Source organism: Medicago sativa, chromosome 2 (assembly GCF_051527215.1).
Source record: "Medicago sativa cultivar Bolivia chromosome 2, Bolivia_mono, whole genome shotgun sequence".
NCBI classification, from domain to species: domain Eukaryota; kingdom Viridiplantae; phylum Streptophyta; class Magnoliopsida; order Fabales; family Fabaceae; genus Medicago; species Medicago sativa.
Window position 1 is genome coordinate 64958919 of NC_140750.1, and position 24965 is coordinate 64983883.

Consider the following 24965-nt stretch of genomic DNA (forward strand, 5'->3'; position numbering starts at 1 on the left):
AATGAGTTGTATCTTTATATATTACTTTTAAATAATATATTAATTATATATATAAATGCATAAATATTAATAATTTAACATATGTACATGAATATAAATATTTATTATTACATAAACGTTATAAAAATATAGATACTCACAAGTGCTCCGTTGAATAGGAAAATATATTTATCAATTTTATAATTTATATGTTTTTAGGTACACATAGGGGTAAAAGTGGAACAACATGAAAAACAAGCCCTTTCTTATCCTTTCCGCGCTCAGCTGGGAGGAAAAGTTTCTATGGGTGGGTCCCACCAATCCTTCTTTCCTTAGTTGTTGTTCTTCAGAACCAAAGGGTGGAAAGTTTTTAGATTTGCGTGCTTTCCATCCATAGGCTTTCTTTCCATCATCTTTCATGCGAACCAAACATACCATTAAAGAAGGGTTGAAACAAGTGACACTAATTCTTCCTTGTCATTTTTTTCCTTATTTTGCTTTTCATTTTCTTTCGAATTTTCCTTCTCATCATCTCGAGTAACCCCATTTCACACCGCGATTGATAACATAGGAACAATGGCGTGTATTATAAAATCAATTACATCGCCATTATTTTTTTTTGACAGGAAAATAAGAGCTTCATTCAAATATTAAAATAACGAGAGTACAATCAAATTGGCTATGAGTTGGAACATTTTCCATCCACATTTTGAAAGCCAAATAAATGTCACTGATACACATAGAAATTTCAGAAGGCAAAATTACAGTCATAAACCAAACTCCTAATCCTGGCAGCCAAACTAAATTCTTAAACAGATGGCCAACGATCAAGGTTAATGAAAGATCCACAGTCTTTAGTTGTATCCATCCTCGGAGAAAAATTGTTGCAGGTGTTCGCACGTTTCGACTATTGGTGGTCTTTGGAATGATCAATTCAACCACATGTTGACAATTCATTTGTAAGGCTGCAAGCATATTGAATTTGGTGATAACCACAATAAGCCTCTTACTCAAAACACGGTACCAATAAAACGAGTTGCTCTCGAGCTTTTCAGCAAACACATGAAGCAGAAACTTAAAGCAACTGAAAACTAACAAAAGAACGCAAACAAATAAACAAAACATGAAAATCATAAAAACCCTAATACAATTATTAGATCTCAAAACCGACAGTGATAAAGTAACCAAAACACAAGTTTTCCATGGTGGCTTTCTAGGAGGACGCTTGGAGATCCTTTTTGCAATTGAGGTTGATACCATGGAGGCCAGATTTATAGGTGGTGGAAGAGGTGGGGGTCGATTAATCGGAGAGAGAGTTGTAAAGGTGAGGGTTGGTGGTGGTTGAGGTAGAGTTATTGATGTGGTGACATAGTAGGGAGAAAGCAGAAAACGATGAACGGAGGAAAGAGATAGCATGTCGTGTTCCAAAATCGATATGGTTTTGATTAGTAATGAGTTCTGAAAACACATTTGAAGTTCAGTTACTGATGTTGGAAAAACTGCAGGTTTAGCCCTACGGGTTTGGCATATGCGAGTCATATGAATCGGTGAGTGATACATTTTGGAAAGGAGGATCATTCATCCATGCTGCTCTAGTTTCATGAAGGTTTAGGAGCACTTAAAGAAGGGTTGAAACAAGTGACACTAATTCTTCCTTATCATTTTCTTCTTTATTTTGCTTTTCATTTTCTTTCGAATTTTCCTTCTCATCATCTCGAGTAATCCCATTTCACACCGCGATTGATAACATAGGAACAATGGCGTGTATTATAAAATCAATTACATCGCCATTATTGATAACATAGGAACAACATCGTTCAATTCAAGGGATAGCTTCTCTTGTAGCACTAGTAATATATGTTTTGGTTGGATTGGAAGGTAAGGAGATTTCATTTGAGTAAATTACACCCTCTTCCCCTCAAAGATACTTGAATTACACTTCCCTCCCCTTTTATGTTAAAATATACACTTCCATCCCTTGAAAAGTAAAATTTATATTCCCCTCCCCTATAAGATGCTTGAATTGCAACTCCCTCCCTTAATAATTAAATATGCACTACACTCTAATCTATTTTAGCATAAATAAATATTTTTATGATGTATATTAATTTTGAGCCACCATTTAAGAAAAATTAATTCATTTCTTTATAATTTAAATATCAATGATAATTAAATTTAAATATTTTTCTATTAATTTTACAATTTCGAGTATAAAATTAAATTTTAAACAACCATACTTTATTGTCTTTAGTAATTTTTCGCATATTTTAATTTTATTTTGAGTTGTTTCCTATTTTATAATAGGGTTTAAAACTATATATTAATGAAATTGTGCATCAAAAATAGTAAAAAATATGTATTCAAATTTTGAATATATTAAAATAAACCAGCAATACTATTTTTTCGAAGTGTGTTAGATTATTATTTTTTTGCTAGACTATTAGAAATTTTTAAAAAAATATTGAGGGAGTAAATTGTAGATTTTAACATAAGATGGGAAGGAGATGTAATTCAAGCTTCTCTTAGGGGAGGGGAGTGAAATATTTTCTAATATGTTTTGAATAAAAGGGGAGGAGAGTGTTGTACCAAAAAAAAGAGGAGGGGAGTGTATATTTTAACATAAGAGGGGAGGAGAGAAGGATTTAGTGAAGAACCTGTATTATTGTAACCATACTTTATTGGTTGATTCTTACTGGAAGTAATTTTTAAATATCAAGTAAAAAAAACAATATATTTTTTAGTACAAAGTCAAATAAACATAATCTAATAGTTATTATATCATGAATTTTAGTTTTTCTACTAGTGAGATCAATGTCTTTTTTTGTAAGGATAGTGAAATTATGTCTTTAGTGAGCTAATGTATAATCAGACATTAAAATTAATATTTTAATGTAGTTAAAGTTTATTATCGCATCCCTTTTTGTACCCAAAAAAAAAAAAATCATTATTCTCATTATTCTCATATAACGATCAAGTTTATTATCACACGCACCCAAAAAAATAAAATCATTATTCTCACATAATGATCTAAATTGATTATTCATTAAAACACAGTACACATTTTTTATAATCGATGAACGGAAAATTATTATTAATTTACAGTGAAATTAATGATCATTTTACAATCAACTCAAATGTTATTTGAATTCTTCCCCAGTAGTCTCCTATGAGATTTGAACTTCGCCCCTTGAGGTTACAAATGTCATCCTTATCAAAATATTAAGGACAAATTCATTCTCTTTTTTTAATTTATCTTTAGTAGTATCATGCATCCTAATAAGTTATCTAAGCTATTTTGAAAAGAGGGGATTTAAGAGAAGGATTTGAAAATGGACCCTCAACTAGCCCTTTTGCTATTAGCTTATAAGCTGCTTCAGTAAAGTGAGGTCCGTCCCAATTTATACGTTTTGAAGGATCAGAGCAAACTGTAGTGACAAGTGATCCACATCCTCCACAACATACTTTGAAAATAGCATCCTTATCAAAACCTGCATAATTAATTTGATTGATCCAGTAAGCATGCATAAATGAAATAAAAAGGAATAATTGTGGTAGCAATAGCAATCAAATACGTATATTGTTATTTCCAAAATATATAATTATATATAAATACCGCTCACCATATTGTTGTGGTGTTTGATATAAACGTTTGGCATCATTGTAATAGTCAAAGTATATTATCTTAACTTCAGGGTGCTTCTGTCTTAGTGTCTCTATAGAATTTTTTAGTTGCCCATTAAAGTACTCGACTAAATTATTGTAAGCTATTAAGCACCCAAATTCATCATAGTCTTCTTTCTTATTACTATTCACCGATGTCAATGTTCCAGCACTGCACCCCATCGGAAAATTCCCAGGCACCACTAGCTCTACAGCTCCTTCTTCGATTAGCACCTAGCACATAGAAACAAAATCAATGTCACATTTTTTCACACGGATGATCCAATCAATGATATTTCTCTTTGAATTATAATTTAGTGAAGTAGTCATTCCAAAACTTAATTGCAATAAAACATACATTTGTGGTGTTAGTAATGGCTTCAACCATAAAGGGAACTATTTCTCGAAGTTCTGTAACAGTTTTATGCTTCATATGCTTCATAATATCGTTCCCACCAATTTCTCCAACTATAAACAATGATTTCTTGAAATAGATATTGCAATCTATCATACAATGAAACAAAGTTTGTTAGCCATATTGAAAAAAAAATTCATGTATTTCATAAAAAAAAAAAAAAAAAAAAAATTCCACTGCTTATGGTAAAACCTTCTTTGCTTTTACAGAGGAGGGGTTTGATATTATTCTTGAACCATCCAAGTTGAATGCTCAATGAGTTATTTGTATCTGGAAGAGGAAGCCCATTTTTGACATAATACTCAACATTGAGTACAGTGGCACCAGCAAATGCAAAATTTACTCCTTTTTTGATATCATGGTCTTTGCTTTCATTCTTAAAGGCAGGCAAAAAAGGCAACCCATATGCCTCGGCTACAATTGAAATGATCACTTGTTAAAGAACTTTGTTCAAAATTTCATTGCAGATTACTCTTGTTGATTTCCACAAAAGAAAATAGATTTTTATTTTTTTTTAATAAAACCTCATTACATTATTATTTATTTTAAATCTAAATATCAAGTTAAGGCATTAAACCATATTTTGTAGATTGTATGTAAAGAATTTTTATTGTTTCTTATTCTTATCATTGGAGAAAAATTAATTGATGATACTAGAAAAAACTTAATCATACCAATAAAATCTATGATCAGTCGTCCATTTGACATACGTCCTGAAGGATGTTTAAAGTAAGTAGAACCATAAGGAATAGGGTTAGGCATAGGACCGTAGACAAACGCAGCATTTCCAGTGTCACTTATTGAATCACCAAAGTTAAAGAAAGCTTCATATGAGAGAGGATTTGCATTTGAAACTACATTTTGTAGAAAACCACATGTGAAGGTGATGAAGAAGAGAGTGAATATATTCATGGTTTAGTTGTAAGGAAGGAAATTATCAATATTAATTAAGATGAATATGAAGATGGGTGATTGACAATGAGATTGATCAACTTTATATATCGCCACGCCAACGAGTAATGTTGTCATAAAACTATCATTCTAACCTGGAAGTAGTTAGTTGTTTTGATTCAATTAAAGCTGTAATATTTTGTATTAATTAATATATTTTAGAACACGTAAGACGCCTTTAAATATGAGTTCATTACCTCAACAATTTTTCATACCCTTGTTTGGGTTGTTACACATGGCTAGTTAGTTTGCAACAATTCCATACAACAAGATTCGTAAACTTAAACCAAATGTGTTACAATAATTTCCTTTAATAGATGTGTAAATGGTGTCTTCATGATTCAATGTACTTTTTGATTTGTCATAAATATTTTTAGAAAATAGACGATGTATCGGATATTTGTAACACCCATGATTCTCAAACATCCACTCAACACCTTGTTTTATTTTATCTCACTCTTTCAATATATTTACCACATCACTCTTTCTATTTTTAACTCATGGTGTTGAATGAGTGTATGGGCATGCACAAATAATTTTACAGTAGACCATTATCTTATATTTTAAATTAGCAATATAAGGGCCCATAATATGGACCTAGGAGCAATAACAGAAATAGGAAAAAGAGAACAGAGGCAAGGAACAAAGAAAAAAGCCTAAACAGACAAACAAAAATTAGCCCTTAGGAAAGAAGGTTCCCCAAGCATCATTCCTTCGCAAGTCATTCAACCCAACAGGAGCAGACAAGTGGATAGACAACTCAAGATCAGACGAGACTCCCATTTTAACCAAAAAATTGGCGCATTGATTGCCTTTCTGCAGGGTGTGAACGATAGTAATATTACTAAGGCATATCATGTCCTTAATTGCAGTGGAAGGCCCTGGTGAAAATGTCAACGATTTGATAGCGAGATGAGACATGTAGAACACATACTTGAACTTTAGAAATCTTTCCACGCACAAAATGGATGTCCATTTCAATGTGTTTTGTGCGTTGATATTGGATAGGATTACTGATGATAAGTCATCTTACGTTATTCTTAGCATGTTTTTCAGTCATTTTCAGTAGGTTTACCAGCATAACAGAGGAGTATTAGATCAATTGCTTATGATTTTGGGACATTTGTAATGTTTTCTATATTTGAGTCGGTAATTCTATTATTCCCGAAACAGAGAAATTTTAGGGTGTTTTGTTGTAAATTCACGAAGAAATCATGCATATCGGCAAAGAAAGACATCCGAGGATTTGTTAAGACCTTGGGAAGATGTAGAATGAAGAGTCAAGAGACCTCATAAGACTTGACAAGGGGAGGAATTATGTTCCCAAGTTCCAAGACATCTTACATAGAAGCAAACACCTAAAAATGCCAGAAACATGCGTTTTTAGAACCGAACATCACACACATGCGCCCAACACACAGAACGAGGAGCCAGCCGCCTAGAAAATTTCTTGGAGAGCTCTTAATTAAAATAAAACAAAACAAAACTCTCAAATTTAAAAGCTTATTAATAAAATAAAATAAAATAAAATTATTCTCTATGAAAAAATTAAATAAATATTCCGAAGTGTTATTGTTGTAAAATTAGGTTTGGAATTATCACAAATAGAAATTAAAGAGAAATAAAGTAAAGGAACTTATCGAATTTGGTTGCCGACAGAGCTCAATCAAAATCTTCACAAATCAAATTAGAAGAAACCTGCAAAACAACACACTGCTAAGTAACCTGAGGCGTGACATAGTCACTGTCCTTGAGGATTTTATCCGCCTCACAAGCGCATATCCTCCCAGGATACAACAGTTCTTCCCCGTTATGAATCATAAGCGGAGGTGACAGAACAACTCAAATTTATCTCAAAGATATCAGGAGATGTAAATTATGAGGGAAAATAATGGTGTGTACAGAGGAACATATGGAAAATAAGGGAGTATGTATGTGTCTGTAGTTATTTTTCTGTATTGACAATTGCTATGTATTGTAGTAGTTAAGTGTATGTTGTTTGGAGAAATAAAAGAAGAATATATACATGAGAGTTGTGGTGAGTGTTCCTTATATTAAGGGAACTGAGGCATAACAATAGGGAATGAGTTTTTAGCATTTGACCCAACGGTTATAAAAATAAATGTGACAAATAAGGCTTTAACCAAGTAAATATCACATGGTTAAATCAACGACAAATAATAATCAACTTTTAATAACTTTTGAAATATAATAATTAAAAATATACAACAATCCCCCACATATTTCAAAAGTTAAAATAAAAGGTTAAAAAGAGTTTTTCTAGGTAAACATCGTAGATGTAATACATCGGAACGGTATAGCAAGCTATGGAACCCGTCCTAGACTAATAAGACTTAACACACAGTGAATTGGTTTAGCAAGCTATGGAACCCAATACACTTGTTGTATGTTAGAGGTCTTATAATCACACTACACCCCGACAATTCTTGCTTTTACGCGGTTGTGCGCGAATAGGCCATGCGCGTGCATGGTATTCATGAGTGCTCTAGAGACCCGCCACAGTCTCATGCAAGCGGCCCCACTCGACACCCATATAGGCGATTTCTTCAAGTGTATGCTGCAAGTCATACACCACCCATAAGGGATATGATAATCGTTGAAAGCATTATAGCCTATCCTCTCAATATTGCAGTGTCTAGCACTTACTCAAATACACCATAGGAAAGAGACTAGGATTAAATTTAGCGCTAGCAGAACTAACACGTGACTTGTTCTTACCACATTGAACCTTCTTCATGGGATCTCCAATCACAAAGGTTGGGTTCCTATCACGTGTCAATTTCGATTGGCTTAAGTCTCAATCCCCTCGATGCTCACAGATTTATTTCATCCCAGGGGCTTTATTAGTACGTACTTTACACACATTGATGAAGACATTTCTTTCATCAAAGAATATTGACTAAGACGTCTCTCAGTCTATTAATCGCATATTTACCAAGTTAACAATTCTAAACTTGTTCTTCATAATAAATTCATAGAAGTCTGCTTAGTTGTCTACTAAGCGACAACATATTCATCAATAAGAAAAATCTATTAATAAATTTATTCTCATTGGATTCATATCTAATTAACGTCATTGTATTATTTGAATACAATGGTTTATCCACTTTTAAACAATATCTCATATATTGTCAAACTGATTTTTTGATATATGTCATCGGGTCTACTTAGATAAATTCTAAGCGACAAACCCCCACATTGGAAAAATATAACTTTGTGTGGATTTATATTATACAGGTCTACTTGAATAATTTTCAAGTGACAACAGTTCCACGACGAAAAATAAATCCCATAAATATATATTTTCTCATATACAAGTTTCATTAAACATCATCACACTATATTGTTCTAATACAGTGACTAATATAATCTAAACTTATACTATAATTTGGTTCATTCTTCTCATGGAAGGATAATGAAAGCAGTATACTTGGTCAAACTTATTTCAGATATACATACTATTTTTCCTCTCCAACACAGAATTGAACTACTTGTGATATTCATTTATCAAAACCAAAAATTACAAATTTCTTTGTACTTTAGAGATGCAACTGATAAACACTACTAAGACCAATATCATTTTAATTTTATTGCACAAGACAACCAATAATTTATGCTACTATTTCAACTACTAGGAGACAGACATCACGATCTTGATAAAGAAAGAGTACTATGCATATAGTTCAAAATAGAATAAACTTCTCACAATGTTAGTACATCGTAAATCAGAAGAAAACCACTGCTAGATTACTCTCATGAATGAATCAACTTTGATTAGAGAAAATAGCAGAGGTAAAGAACTAAGATACTTGTAATAAATTCATTCTCATGACCACACTATCAAATAAACTTTTAAATAATTTATGATAACATGCATAAACATGAGAGAATTACTACACAGTAATACAATTCTACAAAAATTCAGCATTATTAGTCATGAGTTCAACTTTGGCCAAAAAATTATGCCTATCAATTTTCTTCAATCGAGTATCATCATATAATTGTACGGAATGCCAAACAGTTTAACTTTAAGCTACTCAAACTTTTGAAAAGTTTTTCAATATTACATTTCCTTATAAAAATTATGTACGGCTTTTATAACTTTCTCAAATCACAAAAACATACACATATAAGCACACTCATGGCAATTACATATATGCACAAGAAGTAAATTTTAAAATAGAAAAATTACTATGAAAGTGTAAAAGAGACCACATAAATAACTGTAGCGTGCAGAAAAATATTTCAACTTTGTTCACATAAGTCTATATATCACAACACCACATATGCTATATGTCTTGATGGCTTAAGAATATGCGAAGTCATACACACACAAAAATCATGGCAAAATAATAACCATCAAATGAAGCATGTGCCATATTCAGAAGTGCAAATAAACCTGGCACTAGAAATCCACTAAAATTATGTAACCGTATCCATCAATTCATAGCAGCTTAAACTTGAATCAAGTATCATTGTTATGCATAATATATAATTGACACAAGTAAATAATATCATATTTAATAATGAGAAGTAAGATTAAATCAATAGAACCTGCACGTCGTATATCTAATATAATTTGCAAAGACTCATCTGTCATTTCCTTGTTCACAAAAGTTCGCCATGCCACTATTGAAAAATTTCCAGCTTTGATAAACATTTTGCCATTCACTTCTCATTCTCCGAGATACCAACAACGTGTCTACGACATAAGGTTATTATAGCACATCTCCATTATAAGTAGCTCTAAGTTGTTACGAATCGTGGCGATTGATCTAGAAATTAGGGTACAAATAATTCCATTAATAAAATCCTCAAGATTGTTGTAAAATTAGGTTTGGAATTATCACAAATAGAAATTAAAGAGAAATAAAGTAAAGGAACTTATCGAATTTGGTTGCCGACAGAGCTCAATCAAAATCTTCACAAATCAAATTAGAAGAAACCTGCAAAACAACACACTACTAAGTAACCTGAGGCGTGACATAGTCACTGTCCTTGAGGATTTTATCCGTCTCACAAGCGCATATCCTCCCAAGATACAACAATTCTTCCCCGTTATGAATCATAAGCGGAGGTGACAGAACAACTCAAATTTATCTCAAAGATATCAGGAGATGTAAATTATGAGGGAAAATAATGGTGTGTACAGAGGAACATATGGAAAATAAGGGAGTATGTATGTGTCTGTAGTTATTTTTCTGTATTGACAATTGCTATGTATTGTAGTAGTTAAGTGTATGTTGTTTGGAGAAATAAAAGAAGAATATATACATGAGAGTTGTGGTGAGTGTTCCTTATATTAAGGGAACTGAGGCATAACAATAGGGAATGAGTTTTTAGCATTTGACCCAACGGTTATAAAAATAAATGTGACAAATAAGGCTTTGACCAAGTAAATATCACATGGTTAAATCAACGACAAATAATAATCAACTTTTAATAACTTTTGAAATATAATAATTAAAAATATACAACAATTGCAACCCCCATTATCAACTATTTTTAAGTCTTTGATTGTACTTTTTATTTAGTCATAATTTATTTTTGAAAACATATAATTATATTAGATATTTAAAATTGATATTAGTATTCGTTCAATACATAATTTGCTATGTACTTGCATGTAATATTTTTCTATTAATTTTTCAAGAACTATTGAATATATTAGTTTTATTCTCCAAAGCATAGCCACATCTACATTGATAGTGTCAATTTTCGCTGAATCTTGCACTTGCATCACATAGCATAGCCACATCTACATTGCTTTCCAATCTTTGAAAGGTAAAATGGCATGCATGTTTCCCTTGGCAGTTCGTCCAAATACAACTCTAGCAGAACAACCTCATGGAAATAGATTGGAATTGTAAAAACAATGACTCCTTTAGAACTGTCTAGGTAAGTAGCCTCAAGTGACAACCTGCATAACTTATTGCAAATTGACAAAAGAAAGCATCATGAAAGTTCAATATAGATAGAAACACATTGTTAAGAACAAACAAAAATTGACTAAAGCATGTAAAAAATAGAGCAATAACGAAGCAAACTAAAACGATTTGAAGCACATAGGTTTATAGATTGACAGGACAAACTACGAAATTCGAAACCAAGAGGAACAAACCAATTCTGGCCAAAAAAAAAATTGGAGGGAAAATATAACAAATCAAAGGAAACATTGTCAAAAAAGGAAGAAGAAGAAAAAACTTTAGGGGGTATTTATTCTCTAATTTAAAAACTTATTCTCATGAATGTGGAGGTTGCTATTATAGATTCCTATGTTTGTTACAGAGTTAAAAAATTACACCTAAGAATAAAAAATTCCTTGGAAAATAATAACACTTATCCATGATTTTATTCCGAAGGAAGTGGGTGGGAATAAAAGGTTCCCATGTAAATAGTAATAAAATTGAAATAACTACTCATATACCCACTATCACAAATAATTACCATGAATCTGACAATTATTAACGAAACACTATTTTAAAAAAATACCTAGAAATAAGATGCCCATTATTATTCCCCAGGAAAGGTTATTTCCAGGAGTGAAATTTTCAACCGTCAAACAAACTCAAACTCCATTGCCAAGATAACACCTTAACCTCTTCCACCATATCATCAATCTCCTTTGTAATATTGTTAAAAAATTTATTATTTCTAGAGTTCCAAATCACCCAAAGAGTTGCATGCCAAATCAACCTGCAACCCTTTCGAAGCTTCTTGTGCTTCACTTCCCCATCCCAACATTCAAAATGGAGAAATAGGTTTTGAGGAGTAATGAAATTCATTTCAAGCCAACCCAAAACCTTGGACCATAACTCAAACACCACTTGGCAATGTAAGAAGAGATGAAAACAAGTTTCGGCACTGTTACCACAAAACTCACAAAATAAATTTGCCTCCAAAGGAAAACAATATATCATAGAAAGGTTATCTTTCATTGGGATACGATAGTGAAGTAGCTTCCAAGAGAAAGCCATTACCTTTGATGGTGCAGGGCTCTTCCAAATTGACTCAAACACCCCCTCCTTCAACCAGCTCAAAGTGACATCCACATCTAATGATTGTTCAAGCAACATATTTGCTGACTTAACCAAGAAAACCCTGATTTCGTCCACTTTCCACCACCACTTATCCTCCCAAACCGAAGCACTCCACTCTAGGATCACATCCTTCAAATCGTTAAGCAAATTCAATTCTCACACGAAAAGTGGTCTTCGCCACAAAAAAGACCAAGCACCAATCTCTTCATTCACACCTCACAAATAACCCTCCTTCGCCTCCTTTTGAAGAGAAATAGAAAAAATTCGCGGGAAGGAAGTGAATACGGGTACATTTCCCACCACGTGTCCCTCCAAAAACTCGTATTCTCTCCATTCCCCACCTTTCTCACAACACAATTATTAAACCAACTTGTTCCCCGTCATCCTCAATTGCCACAAAATAAGAAAATATTTTGTAGACACTTATCCATCTTTTTTTTTTAAGGAGACACTTATACATCTATTAATAACCTTGACAAATAATAAAATAAAGGAATATTGTGATATATGTAATAGGTTGATTAAAAGAGAGATAAAGAGAAAAATGAAGCATTGAATCAGTGTTAGAAAAATAGTGTGTCAAAGTATCATTATTGTTAAAATAATCTCTATTTTCCTGTCAAAAAGAAAAATCTGTTTGTGTCCTCAATCTTATTTCTCATGGCATGATGGCGCTGATTAGAGTGTTTTAAGACTTGGAAAACATTGATGTCTTCCAGGATTACACGATAGTCAAAGGTTATGTTAGTGCTATGTTTTTTTTTTTTTTTTTTTTTTTTTAAATTTATTTCATTCATATCTCAATTTTATCGTCTTTCTATTTATTTATTGCCGATAGATGTTTGCTATTTTGCAGTTTTACTTAATTGTCAAGCAATTTTTTAGTCAATTCTTAGGAATTTTTTTTATTAGGCATTATTGGCTCCTTTGAATGTAAGGGTTCCGCATAAATCAATTTTATTTTTTGGTCAAGTAGCCTAGTGGCTAGAATTCACCTTTTTCAAGGTGAATAAGTGGGGTGTTAGGGGTTCGAACCCCGGCCCCCTACATATATTTTTTGGTCAAGTAGCCTAGTGGCTAGAATTCACCTTTTTCAAGGTGAATAAGTGGGGTGTTAGGGGTTCGAACCCCGGCCCCCTACATATAATAATGCATGTCTCTGCCAACTAAGCTAAGCTCACGGGATGCATAAATTAATTTTTAATCAAGTGACATGAGTTTTTTTTTTAGATTTAGTAACTATTTCATGGTAAATTTATATTCTATTCCAGTTTTGTATTGAAAATTAAAAATAATTTCATATCTTGATTATGTTATCATTCCTTAAATTCCAATACTGCCCTAAATTACAGGCATGTCATTGAGTACATAGTTTACCCATTTTCTATTTCTCGATAAAGTTGTTATATTGACACACACAGTGTTTAGTTTGTTTTCCATATGAGGTCAAAATGTTTAGTTTGTTTTCCATATGAGATGAGAGAAAATAATGTTTAACAAATTCAAACTCCAAATGAACAATGTGTTTAGTTTGTTTTCGGGAGGAAGACTTGCTTGAATACAAATACAAATAAAAAAGATTTGGATACACTCACACAAGTAGAGAAAAATAAATGAAAAAGAATTAAGTCATATCATTCTATTGTTTTCTCTTTAATTTTGTTCAACTATGTGTGTGTCTAAACACTTTTTACTTGTGTTTGTGACGAAGAAAGATTTTCTCTGTTTTCGGTTTAACAACATCATATTTCGTGTAATTCATATATATACATGGTTATTTTGAAATTAAATTATACAAGAAACATAGTATATACATATTTCGTAGAAACTGTAGGTGATAATGCCTTCCACACCGAAGAGCTTCCAGCCATGTGTGTAAATACACGACTGCAAAAAACAATAACCATAATCACATTAAGAATTTATAAGCATAATATGTTGACAACAATGTTAAAAGGTAAGAAAAACTCACATAGGGGTAGTGATGACAGAAAACCACTCCATTCCATCATTTTTAGCAATCTTCGAGACGACGAAAAACCTTGGCACAATGAACAAATCTCCAGCCTTCAAAGTTGTCTCCAAAAATCTCTTACCATCAACACCAACAACCTGAACACGGCCGCTTCCCCTAACAATGTAAAGCAGGATCACAAGAAAATCCTGGAGAGCAGGGTCGTTCCTATGTAATTGAAGGCTCGGATCTGATGTAAAAATGGGTCCCTAAAAAAATAAAAATATAATTTTTTTTATTAAATTTGGAAATAAGATCCGCAAAGATAAAAAAAAAGTCATTATTGTAACTAACACAGAAAAATCGATAATATAAAAATACAACTTCAAGCGAATATCTTTATTTATCTTCTAGGTTGTTATTTTCCTTAATTTATACAAAGGCAAAAATAAAAAGTTCATAATGTTTTTTTAGAGAATAATTATAATGTTTGTTCTTTCAAATAAAAAAATTATAATATTTGTTGTTAGTGCTTTACTATGTTATACATAAGTATGGGTTGAAAATAATTACAAGAAGTGCTCTAACAAAATTAAGAAGAAAAAAAAAATTATATTGTGTTTGTATTTTTAAATATATAATCCAATATGTTAAGGAGAATTTGGCTGAATTAGAGATAAGATTGAGGATAGATGAATCTAAAATTCATAATAAATTATGTCTAAATAAAAGGCCTTTGTACTAAAAATAATAATAATTAAAGAAGATATAAAGTATGGGTTGAAAATAATTACAAGAAGTGCTCTAACAAAATTAAGAAGAAAAAAAAATTATATTGTGTTTGTATTTTTAAATATATAATCCAATATATTAAGGAGAATTTGGCTGAATTAGAGATAAGATTGAGGATAGATGAATCTCAAATTCATAATAAATTATGTCTAAATAAAAAGCCTTTGTACTAAAAATAATAATAATTAAAGAAGATATAAAGTATGGGTCGAAAATAATTACAAGAAGTGCTCTAACAAAATTAAGAAGAAGAAAAAAAATTATATTGTGTTTGTATTTTTAAATATATAATCCAATATGTTAAGGAGAATTTGGCTGAATTAGAGATAAGATTGAGGATAGATGAATCTCAAATTCATAATAAATTATGTCTAAATAAAAAGCCTTTGTACTAAAAATAATAATAATTAAAGAAGATATAAAGTATGGGTCGAAAATAATTACAAGAAGTGCTCTAACAAAATTAAGAAGAAGAAAAAAAATTATATTGTGTTTGTATTTTTAAATATATAATCCAATATGTTAAGGAGAATTTGGCTGAATTAGAGATAAGATTGAGGATAGATGAATCTCAAATTCATAATAAATTATGTCTAAATAAAAAGCCTTTGTACTAAAAATAATAATAATTAAAGAAGATATAAATTATTTATAAATAAAAAAGCCTTCGTACTGGAAAATAATAATGGCTTAATAGCAGTTTTAGCCCCCTAACTTTCCCAAAGTTGCGATTTTGGCCCCCTAAGAAAGAAAACTACAAAACCGCCTCCTAAGTTTTGCAACTGTAGTAGTTTTGGAACCCAAGGCCAATTTTAAATAAAAAAATAACACGTGGCACCTCACTTAGGGTGTCACGTCAGCGTAGACCAAGTCAAAATTGGCCGTGGGGGCCAAAACTGCTACATGTGCAAAACTTAGGGGGTGGTTTTATAGTTTTTTTTAGGGGGCTAAAATCGTAACTTTGGGAAAGTTAGGGGGCTAAAACTGCTATTTAGCCATTAATAATTGTTGAAGATATAAATTATGTCTAAATCAAAAAGACTTCCTACTAAAAAAACATAATTAAAACGGATAAAAGGAAAAGAAAATTTAGTTATAGAAAAACATGAGTCATAGGTTAATTAAGGAAAAAGAAAAGAAAAATTAATTAATGAAAAACTTGAATAGTGGGTGTTGAACCCATGACCCAAGCAATGTTAGCAATGTTTGAGTTTAGACTATTACTTTTTCCACCCTCCATTGTTCTCGCGCGCCCTGCGAAAAAGACAGAAATAACCCTGGTCCGGATTATGTAATCTGAACCAAATTGTTAGCTGTTTTTGGATTACAAAATCCAGACAATTTCGAAATGGGATTTACTTATACAGGTCTGATACATTAATTATTCAATGAATCTAAAAAATTATATTTTACTTATAAATGTGACTAAAGAGAATAATTACCGTAACGAAACGTTAAGCACAAGATGTGCTAACCAATGTAAAAGATACAATGTCTGAATTAATGCACAATGCCACGGTACAATATGCGAAGGCCACTGCAACAGAAATATACTCCCAAGGGTAAGTATCTCACCATCATAGATTAAAGGCTTAATAGCAGCTTTACCCCCCCTAACTTTCTCAAAGTTGTGATTTTGGCCCCCTAAGAAAAAAAATACAAAACCGGCCCCTAAGTTTTGCATCTGTGGCAGTTTTGGCCTCCAAGGCCAATTTTGACTCGGTCTACGCTGACGTGGCACGTGTTATTTTTTATTATTTATTTTTGGCCTTGGGGGGCCAAAACTGCTATAGTTGCAAAACTTAAGGGGCGGTTTTGTAGTTTTTTTTCTTAGGGGGCCAAAATCGCAACTTCATGAAAGTTACGGGCGAAAACTGCTAATAAGCCTATATTAAACCCAAAAAAAATTGCATTGATTCACCTAAGTTATTCACATTCTCCCGATACTCATCAATTTCAATCTTAAGATAATTAAACCTATGTTATCATGAACTTAAGCAATTAATTTTTTTTTTGGTACAAACTTAAGCAATTAATTTTACCAACTAATTCAACAATTAATTTTACTAATCACTTCCTTTAAAAAAAATTAATTTTACTAATCACTTCAAATTCATTTTACTAGTCTATCTAGTATCAACTAATTCACCCTCTAAGTTAGTTTATCTGTTATAAACACAACCTAAATGTTTGAAATAAACATTTGAAGATGCATACACATCATTCACACGGGCTCTTGAGAAAATATCAAAACTGGTTTAAAAAGCAAATTTTCAATTTCTTGGAAGCAAAGATTTTGGCATGACAAAGATATAAAACTTTTTAAGAAAAATGCTCATATTTTAATAACTATTACTTTTCCCATCATCCTCTATTCTCACGCGCCCTTCAAAAAAGACAGAAATACCCCTGGTCCGGATTATGTAATCCGAACCAGATTGTTAGAGTTTTTCGGATTACAAAATCCGGACAGTTTCGATCTGTGATTTTTTGCGTTTTCTTTGATGTCAAAAGTCTATGTTGACTATTATAAAACCCCCGCATAAGCTGCAAAGGAATTGCAGGGGTTATATGAACGGTCAACAATGACCATGACACCACAAACAATCTCAAAAAACTAATTTTTTTTGAAGAAAATGTAAGAAAAGAGGTGAAGTGAAGAATGAAGGAAGTGGAACAAACGATATTTTATATAATTTTTTTTAAATAAATTAAAATTATAAGTATGTATATTTGTAACTTTCAAATGTAACAAACTCAAAAAATCATATTTATATTTTTCAATGACAACAATAATATAACAAATATAACAAAAGTTCTTATTTTTTCAATAACACCAACAATAAAACATTATTATAGGAAAATTTATTTAAGGGTATAATTGGAATAACAAAATAGTCAACCCAAAATCCCCTCGAAATCCCTTATTTTCTTTATATATCTATACTATATACACTCCCTCCGTATTTTTAAGTGTCTTTTTAGAAAATTAACATCAAATCAGCAATGTGTATTTTTTCACATTTTCTTCCTATTATACCCTCATTTTAATCCACTAATAAATTCTTTTTTTTTTTGCACACGCTTTATCTTTCCAATAAATTTAATATGTTATCTTTCTTTCGTAACAAACAATTGTCAGTTATTATCTTTTGCTCCAACAAATTTCTATTTTTTTGCGCGCTCTCTCTCTCTCTCTCTCTCTCTCTCTCAACAAACAATTGTCAATTTTATAAATATTTTGCACATCTTTATATTTATTTTAAATCAATATAAAAACTATATTGATGAAAATTCTTCTTCATTGTCATCTTGTTCTTGTATATTATCAAATGGGTCTTCAACTATTGCTCATTCTTCACCTCCCATCAGCAGTTCCAATGAGTTTTCCACCTTTTCTTCCTTTTGAACATTCATGGAATCTTTTTTTTTTTTGAAGAAGCTAAAATGGAATCTTTTATTTTTCTTCTCTCAAATCTGTTCTTTTGCTTTGCACTTGAAATTTTTAACAATTGCTACTCATCTTATTTATAGAATTTTAACTCTTCTTGGAACCATTGTTTGTAACAAAATTTTGTTTAAATTTGAAGATAACAAGAAACAACTATGTTTATAAAAAAAACAAAAAAACAAACTTTGTTTAAAAATCTTCCAAACTTTAGTTTTCCAAATAGATAGCATTAATTAGTTTTATTGAAAAAGATAAGAGTAATCGACAAAGGGTATAATTGACAAATCGTACCCATAAAATACCAAAAAGACAGTTAAATAGGAACGAAAATTCATCCTAAAAAGACACTTAAAAAGGAACAGAGGGGGTATAAAGAAAACAACCCATTTCAACTCTTTTGGGCTTGCTTTTTCTTTCCAAAAATACTCTCAATTTTCAAATTTTCAATACAAATAACACATGTAACAAATAGATAAGAATAAATTTAAATATTAAAACAAAAGTGTAACAAACATAAATGTCCAATTTTTCCTTTATCATTTAAAAATTGTAACAAGCTAGATGAATGTATCTATATTTACTTTTTCATTATCCCAATTATACCCTTAAACAACAACTTTTTCTATAATAAAGATTGTTGTTGGTATCATTAAAAAAAATAAAAATTTAGATTATATTTTTTTTGTTATATTGTCGGTTTCATTGAAATAGATAATCATGGTTAGTTTGATTTGTTATAATTTGAAAGCAAAAACATTTATATTTTTTACTTTTAATCAAAATTAAAATTTCATAAAAAAACACTGTTTATAATTTTCAAATGTTAGTGCAATTTTTAATCAAAATCAAAATTTCATAAAACAATATCGTTCATAATTTTCTAACTTAGCGCAATAAAAAGAGCGAAAAGACGGACACATGAGTGCCTATCTTTTCGCTAGTAGTATATATAATATTTTTTTTGGTGGTGCGTAGTATAGCAGTATAGATAATTTTTTTTTTGTGGTGCATAGTATAAATATAGATCACTGTTGTTTTTTTTAATTAATGATTTATTCAAATACCAAAGTATATAATTAATTTCTTTTTCTTGAGGAACCAAAAGATATACTACTAATTGTTAACCCTAAAAGAACCTCTCAAACCGTCAAACAAATCCCTAGAAAAAACAAATCCCTAAAAGAACTACGATAAATACTCCTCTAAAATAAAAAGTAAAAAGTACTATAAATACTCAAACTACTTCCTTTATTTCGTGGTTTTTGTTATTCTGTGTGAACCTTTATTTCGCAGCTTACCGTGATTTTTGCTAGAAAGAATGAGCAAACGATTGAGAGCAATTGAGGAATTGCCGGAAGGATGCATCGCCGCAATACTCTCTCATACAACTCCCGTCGACGCTGGCAGGCTCTCTGCCATTTCTAAAACTTTTCGTTCTGCAGCCGATTCAGACACCGTATGGGATCGTTTTCTGACTTCCCATCCTCAAGGTATAAACTCTATCATCTCAGATTCTCCTTCCCGTGCAAATGCTCCTACGAGAAAAGCTCTCTATCTTGCTCTATCTGATTGCCATATCATCATCGACAATGGTAAAAAGGTATTCTTCATTATCTACCAATTTCTTGAATATTAGGGCTTGTTGTTTAGCATTGTTTCCTGTGATCCCCCGCTCCGGCCTGCAGTCTTGTGTCGTTTTTGTCTGCTATACCAGTTTATTATTGTATGATTCATTTTTTACTAAAAAATGGTAAATATTATGTGAGAGATTCATATTAGACGCAACTTGTTTATAGCGTGTTTGGGTTGAAGCGTTTACGAGAGAAGTCCATATTTTGATATTTTTAAAAAAAAAACAACTAAAAGAACATCATGAATAATAATCATATAATAGTCCGATCACACTTAATTGGTTTAAAGTTTTTTCTAGAATCAGTAATTTAAAGAAAAATAAATTTCATGCTCCTAAGCCTTCAATCCAAACACACATCTTTGGTGTATTGATGTGTTTTTGTCTAGGTTATCTGCTAGTGTAGTGCTTTCGTATTTCTTTTCCCTCCTTTTCTCGGAATGTCTTGTACTTGGAAGCGAATGTTATTTATATTATTGTTTGTTAAACAAAATAATCAAAACACAAGAAGTGCAAACATTAAAAGAATAAAATGCTTAGCGCTAAATGCTAATAGCAATTGTATATGTTGAAATGCAGAGCTTTCAATTGCACAGAAAGAGTGGACAAAAGTGCTACATGCTTGCTGCTAGATCTCTCACCATTGAATGTCGGTGTGTGTATGGTTCGAAAGAGTGGATTCCTATGCATGATTCTAGGTTAGTTCTTTAGTTTTCTATTTGTATTTTTTTCGTGTTTTGTTTTTGTCAAATAGTTTAATTGTTAAAAATTTCCAGTTTATGGTGAATACATAGGGAATCCGAGGTTCGAACCCCGACCCCACACACTAAAATGTCACGGCCAACTGAATTAATGAAGTATTACATTATTTCCTATTACCATCCAATGCCTTAATTAACTTAATTAACTCTTAATTAATATTAATCTAAACTGTTAGGAATACTAAATATGTGAATCAATGCATCGCACTCAACATTTTTTATGGGCTTGAATGATTTTATTTCCTATCTTTTGATTGGTCTTGTTCCCCTCATTAAGGAAATTTACCCAGTTGCTGCTAAATGTGGTGTTCTACATCTAGACCATGCCATATATAAATGTCTCAAAATCCAAATACTTGTTAGACTATTCAATCCCAAATTAAAATTAACTATACTCCTGAATCCATACCTCAATATCAGCTTGATGGTGGTCCACTGTCTGATAATTCTTTATATTGGATAGCAAACAATATAATCATAATACTGAGAAGTTCATCATATAATCAGTTAGGCTTGAAATAATTTAGTTATACATTTTCAACTATTTTTCTCTGTTCTTGTATTCTTATCTTTGCAACTTTTTGCACAATTTTTTTTACAGGTTTCCTGAAGTTGCTAAGCTTTCTCTTTCGTTCTCGCATGAAATTCGTGGGACTATTAACACTCTTTCCTTGTCTCCAAATACTCAGTACGCGGCTTATCTCGTGTTCAAGATAATCTATGCCTATGGATACAAGAACGAACCCGTGTGCTTAAATGTTGGTGTCGATGGTGACCGTAGAAGCATTAAATCTGTTTGTTTGGATCCAAACTTGGAGTATTGGCGGCAGCGGCACTACAACAAAGAAGGATTGCAGCGTCCTACTGTGAGAAGTGATGGGTGGTTGGAGATCGAGATGGGAAAATTCTTCAATTCAAACCTCAAAGATGAAGAAGTCCGTATGAGTGTTCTCCAGAGGAGTGGTTATGGGATTAACGGAGATTTGTTTATTGAAGGAATAGAAGTTAGGAATAGAAGTTAGGTCTAAGTAAGATAATTAAACAATATTCATAGAACTGTACTAAGGTCTTGTGTCTTGAATGGCAAAAATAATGCTTGTATAAACTAAATAGAAATGCTTGTATACTATACATTTAAGGTTTTTCTCAATAGAAATGTTTTCCTCTCTAATACCTTTTATTGACACTTGCTTGACACTATAAACTAAATCAAGCAAATGTCATACATTTGACATTTAATGAAATCAACTTATTTTTATTTTCTTAATAATAATATGATGCATTTTTAATATGCTATAGCCCTCCTCTCACAATTTCGGTTATTGAATGTCAAACAAATACAAATACAAATCAAGGTCTTAATTGATATTTTAATATTTTAAATTTTGCGACGTTTTGATTGGATACTATATTCCATTTTAACCTCTTCAAACAACAACAAAAAAATATTTTAAATTTTGCCAAACAAAATTGGTCACAAGAAATTGTATCCAATTTTCAAATAAATTATATGGTTAAAACCATGAGGTTTTTTTTATCCAAAGTGGTATTTTCCATATTTATCCAATAAAAACTTTGCTTATCTTTACCTTACTCTATGGTCAAGTACCGTCCACAATACTTTAAATCAGATGGTTGTAACAAATTACTCATTTAAATTGTTTTTTTAACAAAAAAACTGTTTTATTTTTCTATGTTTAACAAATTGATCTTTTAAGTCATAAAATATTTATACTGTTACCATTTTTTCATCCAACTTCGTTAAAAAGTGTTTCGGTTATCAATTAACTACTCCCTCCGTTTCAAAATGAGTGTCGTTTTAGGTGTTTACACAAATATTAAGAAATGCAATGATTAAAAGAAAGAGAATGGTTATTTTACCAAATTATCCTTATTAACTATTAGTTAGTTTAAAAAGTAATGCTTTGGAAGTAGTGTGCAGAGTATTAATTGGAGGGTACAATTGAAAAGAAAAAGTTATTATTGCATTGGAAACTGAAAGCGACACTCATTTTGAAACAATTTTTTTTGGCTAAAGCGACACTCATTTTGAAACGGAGGGAGTATGAGATAACATGTCCAAAGAGTGTTTATGACATCAAACATATTTACCTTCATTTTGTCTTTCTTGTTTCCAAATTCAAATCTAACTTTACATATAAATGTTTCATGAGCGAACCTTAATTTTGAGAGCAGTGATTTTGAACCCACTAACTTAGCATTAAACAACCACATAAAAAAAAATTTAACTGAGTTTAATAGAAATAAGGTAATGGTAATTTTTTTTTTTGACATTGTAAAAATAGTGTATGATTTTAAAGACCAAATTATTGCAAAAAAAAAAAAAAAACTTAAGTGACTAACTTGTATAAAGATATAACGGCCAAGGCTACGGTGGGAGACCTCTTTAGGTCTCCTACCGTAGGAGACTTAAACTTTTTTTTTTTTTGTGTGTTTGTAAAATGGATGTCAACCATTAGATGTGGTTGAATTTTTTTGAATGGTTGAGATTTATTGGTTGTATGTCCAACTAGGATTGTATTATTTAAACATCTATATTCATTTTAAAAGGGTGTTTTTGGGCATTGTTGGTAAAATTGGAAGCAAGCTCATACAAACTCACGTGCCTTGTTTGTTCTCCAGGCTGATCTAGAGTGAGAGAGGGATACTGTGAAATTGTTTGATGGTTTTAGCAGATTATGTTAGTGTATAATGGAATTTAAGGCTCACAAAGTGGTCGTTCCCCTTTCAACATGGGTGCCGAAACCGTTCACTCCCATAACGGTGAATCTGTTCCCCACATCGGATTTTTTGCCGACACCGAATTTGCAGTTGATGACACCGGAAGTTGAGTGGCCTGGAGTCAATTGTTAGCATTTGTGTTTAATCCTGGCCTCTTTATTTTTCTTAGAGAGTGAAATTCTTGAAATAAAAATCAAACAATCCAGAAACGGATCTAGGAAGAACAAACGAAGCAAATAATAGAGATTATCATATCAATTCATTGAAGACATGACCGAGATTATCAGTTCTTCAAAGATGTAAGTGTTCAAGGAAGAGAGGAACCAACTGTAGTCCAGACAGATCTAGGCGAAAAAATAATTTTTTATTTAAGAGAAAATTCCAACATTGCCCTTTAATTAAATGAATAACTTAAATATAATTTACCTCTAACAAAAAAAAAAAGTCTTTTATACGGTCTCTTACCGTAAGAGACCTATGTACATCTCCTACCGTAGACGCCACCAGATATAACTTGCTAAAAAAAAACAACTTAAAGAGCTGTCGATGATATTTGAACAAGAAATAATATGTGTACAATAAATTTGTTACAATTTTTTGACAATTTTCCCTCTCATACTTGTTCTTATTTTCTCTCTTTTTTTTTTTTTTTCTTTCTCTCACCCTCTTTATTGTTTTTGACCAATAAAAAGAGAGAAAAATGAAGTTGCCACAAAAATTGTCTCAAATAGTTATTCAAATATCATTACTCTAGTTGAACTTTATGATAGCAAACTCACGAAGTTGTGTTCTCTATTTTCTCAAGAAATTTTGACAATAATACACGACAACTGAGTCGTTCGTCGTATTTATATGAAGAATTTTTTTTTTTGTCACTACTTTTTCTTATTTTTTATAAATACAGAGGAATTTTGTAACACAAATTCCAAGTTGTCTCAATAATGAATTTTACAATTACAACTTCGTTAACCATAAAAATGTATATTGTTAACTATTATTTTAACATGAAATTTCATTTACCACTTTGACTAATTCATCAAACACGAAAATGCAAAACATAAACCACTTAATGTAGATAAATAGATGTACTTCGGTCAACCTCTCCTCATCAAGCCGACCTTAATTTTCTCTATTCAATTGTCTTCATTGAAAGCGGTGGTTTTGGGTGAATTTTTGACTCGAAATCGTCCCTCTTTATCTTTATCTCTATATTTCAATATAAATAAGTGATTTTTACACAGATCTAAGATTTTTTCTCAATGATTTTGTCTTTTGAGTGTGACACTGTGTTATTCAATTAATGATTTTAACGTCAACTTGATTCGGATGCATGAGTATTTTAGTCGCTTTAATTTTATCATATTATTTATAGGTCTTTTATCATTGTATGCTATTAAATTTATTCGTTGAATAATGTAATCTATCAGTTTAAACGAATGAATATGGATGAAACTACTTAAAAAATAGAAAATTAGACAAAAACGTTAGTGCATATGTCATGTGTGTATAGTTGTCAAGAAATTGTGTCCAAATAGCACTATTTTAAGTGTCACACAAAAGTAACGAGTC

General features: G+C 31.3%; 2 protein-coding genes across 2 annotated transcripts; one reads left to right on the plus strand and one right to left on the minus strand.

Moving 5' to 3' along the window:
* Positions 1-3172: 3172 nt before the first annotated feature.
* LOC146949717 (GDSL esterase/lipase At5g45910-like) lies at positions 3173-10501 on the minus strand. The gene is made up of 5 exons (XM_085745657.1): positions 4729-10501; positions 4247-4468; positions 3998-4143; positions 3600-3873; positions 3173-3467 (listed from the first exon to the last, which is right to left on the minus strand). The coding sequence occupies exons 1-5, from the start codon at positions 4964-4966 to the stop codon at positions 3265-3267; spliced, it is 1083 nt and encodes a 360-aa protein (XP_085601783.1). The 5' UTR covers positions 4967-10501; the 3' UTR covers positions 3173-3264.
* A 9048-nt stretch (positions 10502-19549) lies between these two features.
* LOC146949718 (putative F-box protein PP2-B12) lies at positions 19550-21825 on the plus strand. Its single transcript, XM_085741527.1, has 3 exons — positions 19550-19863; positions 20473-20591; positions 21256-21825. The coding sequence occupies exons 1-3, from the start codon at positions 19582-19584 to the stop codon at positions 21674-21676; spliced, it is 822 nt and encodes a 273-aa protein (XP_085597653.1). The 5' UTR covers positions 19550-19581; the 3' UTR covers positions 21677-21825.
* Positions 21826-24965: the final 3140 nt, after the last annotated feature.